Genomic DNA, 10,687 nt, shown 5'->3' on the forward strand with positions numbered 1-10,687 from the left:
ATAACATGAATCGCCAGAATGAATCTTTCTTAATTTTCCTTTAGTATTTGTCCTGCATATCTGAATGAAAAGTGCACTGTTTAGAGTGTAACAGGGCATACCTTTTTAGATATGTATGAAAAACAGTAAGACATTTCTATAAAGGTTGTGGATTGGAGATTCATATTTGCTAGATAGACATTCAGAAAATACAAGGACATCATGCAGCCAGTGTGTGATCAGACTGAGGTTCAGTGTAGCTATATTTAGCCGTAGCTAAGTACTTCCTGTTACCAGTCGGAGCCTGTCCTGTGTTCTCAGATAGCCTTTCATGAAGGTTACAAAGGGAAATGTTAGAAACCACTAATCCAATACACCAAGTGCTAAGCTGCATCTGTCTGACTGACAGACTGTCAGACAGACAGCCAGACAGACAGACAGACAGGAAGCAGGAATAGGCCATTAGCCAGCCGATCCAACCGAGCAGAGCTTGTTGCGTGTTGGAGAGTTGGTGGGAGCATCCAAAGTCGCTGCTGAATTTGATATTGATCTGTCAGGGCCTTGGTGCTTCCATTTCTGTTCCTCAGATTTGCTGAGTCATCTTGGCAGCCATACCTGTCCACCAACACTCCAGCCCCTCCCCATTCTTGCACCCAGCATTCATGATTCGTTAGCTGGGGAGAGTCTGACTCTCTGGGGAAACGGGTTTCAGTGTTCAGCACATTTCTCCATGACCTTGTGGGAGTGCAGAAGGCACTTTTCTCCGTGACCTTGTGGGAGTGCAGAAGGCACTTTTCTCTGTGACCTTGTGGGAGTGCAGAAGGCACTTTTCTCCGTGACCTTGTGGGAGTGCAGAAGGCACTTTTCTCTGTGACCTTGTGGGAGTGCAGAAGGCACTTTTCTCCGTGACCTTGTGGGAGTGCAGAAGGCACTTTTCTCCGTGACCTTGTGGGAGTGCAGAAGGCACTTTTCTCCGTGACCTTGTGGGAGTGCAGAAGGCACTTTTCTCCGTGACCTTGGTGGGAGTGCAGAAGGCTGAACCCACTCATTCTCTATGGCAGATGTCCCCAACTGGCCGCCCGCGGGCGATAAGGCCTGGCTTGCATTCGGCATTCCAAACGTGTTCGACGGGGTTGAGGTCAGGGCTCTGTGCAGACTTGTCAAATTCTGTCACATCCATCATGACAAACATTTCTGTATGGACCTCACTTTGTGGATGGGAGCATTGTCATGCTGAAACAGGAAAGAGCCTTCCCTAAGATGTTGCCACGAAGTTTGAAGCACAGAAGCGTCTAGAATGTCATTGAATGCTGTTGCGTTAAGATTTCCCTTCACTGGAACAAAGGGGCCCGAACCATGAAAAACATCCCCAGACAAGTATTCCTCTTTCACCAAACTTTACAGTTGGCACTATGCATTGGGGCAGGTAGCGTTCTCCTGGCATACACCAAACCCAGATTCTTCCATCAGACAGCCAGGTGGTGAAACATGATTCCTCACTCCAGAGTCTAATGGCGGTGAACTTTACACCACTCCAGACGATGCTTGGCTTCGTCCATGTTGATCTTAGGCTTGTGTGCGGCTGCTCGGCTAAGGACACCCATTTCATGAAGCTCCCGACGAATAGTTATTGTGTTGATGTTGCTTCCAGAGGCAATTTGGATCTCTGTAAGTGAGTGTTGCAACTGAGGACAGACGATTTTTATGCGCTATGTGCTTCTGCGCTCGGCGGTCTCCTTCTGTGAGCTTGTGTGACTTACCACTTCGCAGCTGAGCTGTTGTTGCTCCTAGATGTTCCCCTTCACGATAACAGCATTTACAGTTGACCGGGGCACCTCTAGCAGGGTAGAAATTTGACGAACTGACTTGTTGGAAAGATTGCATCCTATGACCGTGCCGCGTTGAAAGTCACTGAGCTCTTCAGTACAGGCCATTTTACTGCCAATGTTTGTCTATGGAGATTGCATGACTGTGTGCTCGATTTTATACACCTGTCAGCTACGGGTGTGGCTGAAATATACGAATCCACTCATTTGAAGGGGTGTCCACATACCTTTCGCCATGTAGTGTACATTGATACTTTAAATCATTGCTTTTTAAAATGGTAGCACCAGGGGCCAACATCTATTGCCTTTCTTATTGATTCCAGCTTACCATAGATGTGTGGTCTATTTGACTAATTGCTCGGCAATACTTTTTGAATATGCAAAGGTTGTTTATTTTTGTATGTTGCAAATGAAACCAGAGATAATTATATAGTAGCATACCATTTACATAGAAACCACAGTGATTCAAATCAAAGATGACAACAGCCTTTACTGGAATTAAAGCTTTCACAATGAAGAGAATACTTTATAGATGGTCATGTTTATATTTATGTACAAATATGGCACTTGATGACATGAAAATCAAGAAAATCAATTTCCCCATAAATAAAAGGAATGGGCGCTTGGGTGTAAATAAAAAGTCAAGAAAATGGTCAGCATTTGCAGCACCCCCCCCCCCCCCCCCCTTCCCCAATGGAGTGATCACATCGGTTAAGGTCAATGGTGCAAACTCAGGCAACCAAAACAACGTATAGTGCTAATGTCATAGATCTATCTGACAAATATGTGAAAGGAGTGATCTAACCTACTAGAAGAATGAATATGCATTTGTGTACATTTGAGGAATATTGACCCTAAAACTGCCAAATAATGTGTATGTTTCGTGCCTATAATGATATGTGGAGTTTAAAACTGGCAGAATGTCATTAAAAGACGTCATAGCACAAATCGGATGTATTTTGTCTCATTATTCATATTTAGTGCAAGTATTGTCTCAGCCTCCAGTATTTATGCTGCAGTAGTTTAAGTGTCGGGGGGCTAGGGTCAGTTTGTTATATCTGGAGTACTTCTCCTGTCCTATTCGGTGTCCTGTGTGAATTTAAGTGTGCTCTCTCTAATTCTCTCTTTCTCTCTTTCTTTCTCTCTCTCGGAGGACCTGAGCCCTAGGACCATTCCTCAGGACTACCTGACATGATGACTCCTTGCTGTCCCCAGTCCACCTGGCCGTGCTGCTGCTCCAGTTTCAACTGTTCTGCCTTATTATTATTGGACCATGCTGGTCATTTATGAACATTTGAACATCTTGGCCATGTTCTGTTATAATCTCCACCCGGCACAGCCAGAAGAGGACTGGCCAACCCACATAGCTTGGTTCCTCTCTAGGTTTCTTCCTAGGTTTTGGCCTTTCTAGGGAGTTTTCCTAGTCACCGTGCTTCTACACCTGCATTGCTGGCTGTTTGGGGTTTTAGGCTGGGTTTCTGTACAGCACTTTGAGATATCAGCTGATGTACGAAGGGCTATATAAATACATTTGATTTGATGATTTGATATTTGCTCCATGTTCAACTACTGAAGTGAACGACAGAGTGAATATGTGAACACAAATTAATGCTTTGAAGAAGTACTTTACAAAATATAGGATAAACCATACTAAAAAGTTGCATCAGTGCCTTCTCGTATGTGTGTATATATATATATGACAAACAAACGTTTTGGTCCGTTTGTTTTTTACTTATCCATAAAATACAAATAAAATCGATATACCCGACCTACTTCGCAAACGAAGTCGTGAGATAAAATATCTACCACATTATTATTAAATATATGTGAATTCTTTGCTACAATTGTTCCATTCAGTTGTATTGAAATCGACAGCTACACATAGGCAGAGTCACTTGATTGAGTGCGGCCGAAATTTGGCATGCTCATTCTAGGCAAGTCTTTGTTACGGATCTCGTAGATGGACTTCCTCCTCGCCTGCACGCCTTTGACAGCTACTTTGATCTTCTTCCACCCAAGATGATTGAGTTCAGCCAAGTTCAGGAGCACACAGACGCCACTGACCGCAAACATGAAGACCAGAAACACTGTCTTTTCCGTGGGCCTGGAAACGTAGCATTCTACATCTTTGATGCAGGGGTATCGATCACATTCATATACCGCGGGGACATTGAATCCATACAGGAAATATTGACCCACCAGGAACCCTATCTCTAGAGCGTTTCGGAAAACCACTTGGATGATGTAGAATCTTGAGATTCCCTCCTGCCTCCTCATTTTAGACTTTCCACTAGTTCTCATGGCCGAATTTGGGATGTCCTTCACCTCCAAGCAGTCGGGCTCGGCTTCTTTGGTGGAGTTCTCCGTGTTCTGAAGTACTCCATTTACAATGGTGTTTTTGATCTTTTTGCTGTCGTCTCTTTTGATGGAATCATGGCGCTTGTCCAAGGAGAGGAACACGGTGGAGTACCCCCGCTCCAAGCGCTCCTTCTGCTTGGCGGACTGGTGCACGGAGTAGGTGATGAAACAGAGACTGGGGGTGCACACCAGAATAATCTGAAACACCCAATATCTGATGTGGGAAATGGGGAACGCCTTGTCGTAGCAGGCCTGGTTACAGCCGGGCTGCAGGGTGTTGCACACAAACATGGACTGCTCGTCATCATAGACCGTCTCTCCAACGATCGCAACGATTAGAATCCGGAAGATCACCACCACAGTTAGGAGGATCCTACAAAACAAACAAGCACGAAAACAAAAAAATGTTTCAGTTCAGATATGCAGAGATGATAGGCTTGATTGTTAAACAAACAAGATATAGAGACAATTAGCGATTGCAAAGTAAAGATGGCTCTAGTGTAGGCTACTAAGCAGACGCTAAATGGGAGCTATCCAGTGCTGAAAGCCACCAGACAGTTCTGCTCTAGAAGGAAAGCGCCACAGTGTTTCATCTCAAGTGACAGCTCTGTTATCAAATTATTTCCTTTTGGTTCACATTTTTTGCATATTGTTATGAATCTTTGTTTGGGGTTTTAGCGGGGGGGGGGGGGTTGTACAGTTCTTTATACACAATCACTTTCAGCACTTGATCAAACACACACTCCTGCTAACACTTTTACAAAGTATCCTCACTTTCCCTCTTACCTTCCGATCATAGTAGAATGCTGTTGGACAGCCGCCTCCAAGAGACGCTCTAATATTGTCCACTCCCCCATGGTCATTCATTCGGAGACGATAGCACACCGTGCACTGTGCAAAATTCCTGTGGAATCTATTGTTTCCCGTGTTTTACTCCGGATGATCCAGTATCTGGAGAATGCATTGGTAACCCACAGCTTCTGCGTTCGCTCGTGCCTTCTACCTTCTGAGCCTCTGCTAAAAGCTCATTCGACAATCCAAGCACTTTTGCTCGCGCGAGCCTGAGTGCTGATTAGTAGAAAGCCCTCCTATTTTCGACCGTGCGCGCGGGACGGTATGTCGCGCGGTGCTTGAATGGAGGGCAGCTGAGTTTAATGTTGGTGGAGAGCTAATCCTGATTTAAGTATACTCCCCTTGCGTCACGCGCAGATATTGGTGGAGATAGGCAGAAAGAGACACCATGTTTTTGACTTTCATTGTTCTCCAAGTATAAGGCGGGAATGTAGCATATTAATATGTAATAAAAATGATTGGTCATAAGCTTAAATCACGGGGGATGTCTGTCGCCTGTAAGACCACCACATGACAGTGACAGAACGAGTAGTGGCCGAGAGAGAGACTATAGTTCTGGTCTGTATTCTCTGTAGGCCTATTCTGTATGTGGACTATTATTGTTGTCATGATGGAGGCTACAACGCCTAAGCTGCTTCTGTCTGGAGAGACTATATTGGAACATGCCTGCATCGGTTGCTGATGTACCATGACATACTACACTAGTGTCTGTATAAAAACACATGTGACAGTCTGTCAGGCAAAGCAACAATATATGACCTTACAGTAGCCTAAGCATTTGTTTGTACTTAAAGCCGCAATAATTCCTTAGCCTATACACTCCCAGCCAAGTTTATCTATCTCGGTTGAGTAATCGCTTGGGTTGCCTGAGAGGGTGTAAAGAAACAACTTAGTGGGCAGCCTTGAGTAGTTATTTTTTAACATACCACATTGTACTGTACTGTACAGTGTGCGTGACTGGACTTAACATGTAGCGTACTAATCTCACGAGCAGGAATTATTTAAACCTGTATTGTGAATGGACAGCCTATGAGTAAACAGATACAGTATGTAATTTTCCTGAATTATAATACAACAAATACCAATATGCAGATGATTGACGATATGACAAAGTGCGGTATTATACAAGAACCCAGTCCTTTTATAAAGCAAATAAATATCTACATATTGCACTTGGGTGTAAACAAACTGTACATCATTGACAAAACATAAAACAGAGGCCTGTCTGGATTTGTAACTTGCATATGGGTCATAAACAACATATCCATAGGCGGAGGTAATGTAAACAGATCTGTGGTCGTCTGACTGTCTCTGGGGGGAGCGATGGGCAAGTGGGAGCTTAGAAGCACTTCCTGTGGACGATGGAGGGGCCTGCCTCGTCGTACTCCTGCTTACTGATCCACATCTGCTGGAAGGTGGAGAGAGAGGCCAGGATGGAGCCGCCGATCCAGACCGAGTACTTACGCTCGGGGGGAGCGATGATCTAGAGAAGGGGAAAGAGGAAAACCGATAAGCAAAAGTCCTCTCAATATGTACTGCTTTATAATGCACCATACAGTTCATTGTTTGTTCAAATTATCATATAATGCATTATAAGGAGAATATAGGTGTATACTGTGATTGGTCATTAGAAGGCTGTGATTGGTCATTAGTAGGCTGTGATTGGTCATTAGTAGGCTGTGATTGGTCATTAGTAGGCTGTGATTGGGATTGGTCATTAGAAGGCTGTGATTGGGATTGGTCATTAGAAGGCTGTGATTGGGATTGGTCATTAGAAGGCTGTGATTGGTCATTAGAAGGCTGTGATTGGGATTGGTCATTAGAAGGCTGTGATTGGTCATTAGAAGGCTGTGATTGGGATTGGTCATTAGAAGGCTGTGATTGGGATTGGTCATTAGAAGGCTGTGATTGGTCATTAGTAGGCTCACACAGAGATTGTGGTCAGGTTGGTCTTATATGTTCAGTTTGTGGACTTCAGTGAGAATAATATTGACCTTGATCTTCATAGTGCTGGGGGCCAGGGCGGTGATCTCCTTCTGCATACGGTCAGCAATACCAGGGTACATGGTGGTACCTCCTGACAAGACGTTGTTGGCATACAGGTCCTTACGGATGTCAATGTCACACTTCATGATGCTGTTATAGGTGGTCTCATGAATACCAGCAGACTCCATGCCTGGTGAGATAGAAGAGAACAAGTTGTAAGCGAATGCTCTGGATGAGAAGTCACCCATGTATGTCTAATTGGTGCTGAAATGGACAGCTCCCTCATTGCTTCAATATAAACATACAGTATGTTTGGCAGTAGTTGGTATAATGACTTATGTAGCTGCTATAAAGGCTATATAAGATCACACAGGGAATATTTTATTGTCTCCTAAAGAGGTTAAAAAAATGGGTTTGATTGGATAGTGAGCTGCACGATGCTTCTAAGATACCTACCGATGAAGGAAGGCTGGAAGAGGGTCTCAGGGCAGCGGAAGCGCTCGTTGCCGATGGTGATGACCTGACCGTCAGGCAGCTCATAGCTCTTCTCCAGAGAGGAGGAGGAGGCAGCGGTGGCCATCTCATTCTCAAAGTCCAGGGCCACGTAGCACAGCTTCTCCTTGATGTCACGCACAATCTCACGCTCGGCTGTTAGAATAGAAGATTCAAAGTTTTGCAGTTTGGTCGAGAAGGTGGACAACGAATTATGACCGTGCCATTCAATATCAAACACGTTTATTTTCAGGAATGATGGACTCACCAGTGGTAACGAAGGAGTAGCCACGCTCTGTCAGGATCTTCATCAGGTAGTCAGTGAGGTCGCGACCCGCCAGATCCAGACGCATGATGGCGTGGGGCAGAGCATAACCCTCATAGATGGGCACGTTGTGGGTCACACCATCACCAGAGTCCAGAACAATACCTAGAACATGAGGTAGAATACTATGTAAGCCATGGAAATAGAATAGAACAGCTTTATGTTTATCTTAATGGTGTAAACTACGATTCATGTAATGAAAGGTTGCATGAGACACAATAATGTACTGGATCTGAATTGTATGTTAATGTATGGAGTCTTTCTCCTCGGCTCGTTTCTCACCGGTGGTACGACCGGAGGCGTAGAGGGACAGCACGGCCTGGATGGCCACGTACATGGCGGGGACGTTGAAGGTCTCAAACATGATCTGGGTCATTTTCTCCCTGTTGGCCTTGGGGTTGAGGGGGGCCTCAGTGAGCAGGGTGGGGTGCTCCTCAGGGGCCACACGCAGCTCGTTGTAGAAGGTGTGATGCCAGATTTTCTCCATGTCGTCCCAGTTGGTGATGATGCCGTGCTCGATGGGGTACTTGAGGGTCAGGATACCTCTCTTGCTCTGGGCCTCGTCTCCCACGTAGGAGTCCTTCTGTCCCATGCCTACCATCACACCCTACAGGGGAAGAAAGGAAGCAAACCTAGTCAAAACACAATTCCTCAAAGTCAAACACAGGGCCAGATAGTTGTAAGCTACAATAGCATAGGACATTCATTCATTTATTTATTCATTATTTTTCTTCCTTTGTGTCTTTCTTTCACAATGAAATGGTCTAGTGCCCTCAAACGCAACTCTGGACCTTAAAGCCTGTTCCACTGTCTTTTTTCATTGTTGCCCTCTAATCAAGGAATGATTTAAATGGTTGCAATTCATTATCAGGTAGAACAGAAATCCGGATCTTTTAGGGTAAGAGTTGAATACCCCTGGTTAGGTCAAATAAAACCGGGAGCAGATAATCAAGAGTAATGCACAATGTATAGACAATTAAGTCTGGAAAAACGCCCAATTTGATGGATGTATGATGTATCCTCATAAATGTTTCGTTGATTTTCATGCTGGGAAGTTTACCTGATGACGGGGGCGACCAACGATGGAGGGGAACACTGCGCGAGGTGCGTCATCTCCGGCAAAGCCAGCCTTCACCAGACCCGAGCCGTTGTCGCACACAAGGGCGGTAGTCTCGTCGTCGTCACACATGATGTCAGCTGGGTTTCTGTTGTGATAAAACGCACATTAGGCTAAGTAGTATAGGCTACAGGTCATAATACAAAAGCGTTTCATAACTCCGGTCATCGAGTAGCCCCAACAGTAGCCTACATCTTTTTGTTGTGGCCCCGGGAAACACTGGCAGGCTAACGTTGCTACAGCACACAGGCCACACAAGTCTAACAAACTTATTTTGAGTAATGATTTATCTGTTTTAAAACCCTATAGCGAGCACCACAATGTCAAATAATGTATTATTAATCTAATATTAATAATGAACTGCAGATTAATATTCCATATGATTCATCATCAATTTCGCTTTTTCGTCCGAACCTGATGGAAAACAGACTAGTAAATAGAACTCTCTGTTTCCCGTATTTGAATAATGACAAGTTGTCAGATACTCACCAAATAAGTACCGAGTATCCTGTTCCTCTGAATGAGCAGCAGTGGTGTGGTGAGGGCAGAACCCAATTTATAGGTCTACTCTACAAGCGCCACTACGCCCGGCGGCCTCTTTCTCCTTATTTGGATGCCAGGCCCTGTTATGAGTGGAGTGGAAGGGCGCTGGGGCTTGCGCGTTGACTCCTGAACGCCCATGTATGGAAGGGGACCCGCGCGGACAGACAGCTGTGAAGTATGAGGGTGTGAAGATGTCTGGAGTTATTCCCTCTATTTTCTACACGGCACAGTGAGTTGACATGAAGAAAAATGTTATTTGCTGGCTAAGTTTTCAGCAGCAGACGTCATTCCCTCTTATAGACTTGAGCATGCCATGGATTTTAACAGGCCTTATAGGGTCTATACTTTCAGGCATTATGTCATTTGAGGGTTAACTTTTTATCTCTTAGCAATGCCTTCTATTAAGAACAATGACTTTAGTGTTCAGTAAATGTAAGACTCCACCCCTGTGTGTGTGTCTGTGTGTCTGTGTGTTTGTCACTCACTGTGACTAATATGTGATAAGGAGAGCATGGTTGAGGGCTTGTGTCGTCCATGCAGTTGACTGTTGGTAGTGATTTCTCTTCATGTAGGACCCCATAATGACAAAGCAAAAACAGGTTTTTAGACATGTTTGCAAAAAAAATGTAAACAAAAAATACTGAAATATGACATTTACATACCAGCTGTCAGAGCAGCAACACAGATCACTGCACCTGTACATAGCTCATCCGTAAATAGCCCATCCAATCTACCTCATCCCCATACTGTATTTATTTATTTATCTTGCTCCTTTGCACCCCAGTATCTCAACTTGCACATTCATCTTCTGCACATCCTACCATTCCAGTGTTTTAATTGCTATATTGTAATTACTTCTCCACCAAGGCCTATTTATTGCCTTACCTCTCTTATCCTACCTCATTTGCACACAGTGTATATATATATTTCTACTGTATTATTGACTGTACGTTTGTTTGTCCCATGTGTAACTCTGTGTTGTTGTATGTGTCGAACTGCTTTGCTTTATCTTGGCCAGGTCGCAGTTGTAAATGAGAACTTGTTCTCAACTGGCCTTCCTGGTTAAATAAAGGTGAAATAAATCAAACAAAAACATACGCTACCATTCCAAAGTTTGGGATCACTTAGAAATGTCCTTGTTTTCCATGAAAACATACATGACATGAGTTGCAAAATGAATAGGAAATACAGTCAAGACATTGACAAGGT

The 10,687-nt window shown here is 44.3% G+C and overlaps 2 protein-coding genes across 2 annotated transcripts; both read right to left on the minus strand.

Annotated features, from left to right (window-relative positions):
- Window positions 1-2,173: 2,173 nt before the first annotated feature.
- On the minus strand, window positions 2,174-6,028 carry LOC115124048 (gap junction delta-2 protein-like). Its single transcript, XM_029653421.2, has 2 exons — window positions 4,950-6,028; window positions 2,174-4,536 (listed from the first exon to the last, which is right to left on the minus strand). Exons 1-2 carry the CDS (start codon window positions 5,024-5,026, stop codon window positions 3,681-3,683), a joined length of 933 nt encoding a protein of 310 aa, XP_029509281.1. The 5' UTR covers window positions 5,027-6,028; the 3' UTR covers window positions 2,174-3,680.
- Window positions 6,029-6,131: 103 nt separating this feature from the next.
- LOC115124047 (actin, alpha cardiac muscle 1-like) lies at window positions 6,132-9,532 on the minus strand. The gene is made up of 7 exons (XM_029653419.2): window positions 9,425-9,532; window positions 8,879-9,023; window positions 8,101-8,425; window positions 7,762-7,923; window positions 7,458-7,649; window positions 7,010-7,191; window positions 6,132-6,498 (listed from the first exon to the last, which is right to left on the minus strand). The coding sequence occupies exons 2-7, from the start codon at window positions 9,005-9,007 to the stop codon at window positions 6,355-6,357; spliced, it is 1,134 nt and encodes a 377-aa protein (XP_029509279.1). The 5' UTR covers window positions 9,008-9,023; window positions 9,425-9,532; the 3' UTR covers window positions 6,132-6,354.
- Window positions 9,533-10,687: the final 1,155 nt, after the last annotated feature.

This window comes from Oncorhynchus nerka, linkage group LG13, assembly GCF_034236695.1.
Source record: "Oncorhynchus nerka isolate Pitt River linkage group LG13, Oner_Uvic_2.0, whole genome shotgun sequence".
Lineage (NCBI taxonomy): Eukaryota > Metazoa > Chordata > Actinopteri > Salmoniformes > Salmonidae > Oncorhynchus > Oncorhynchus nerka.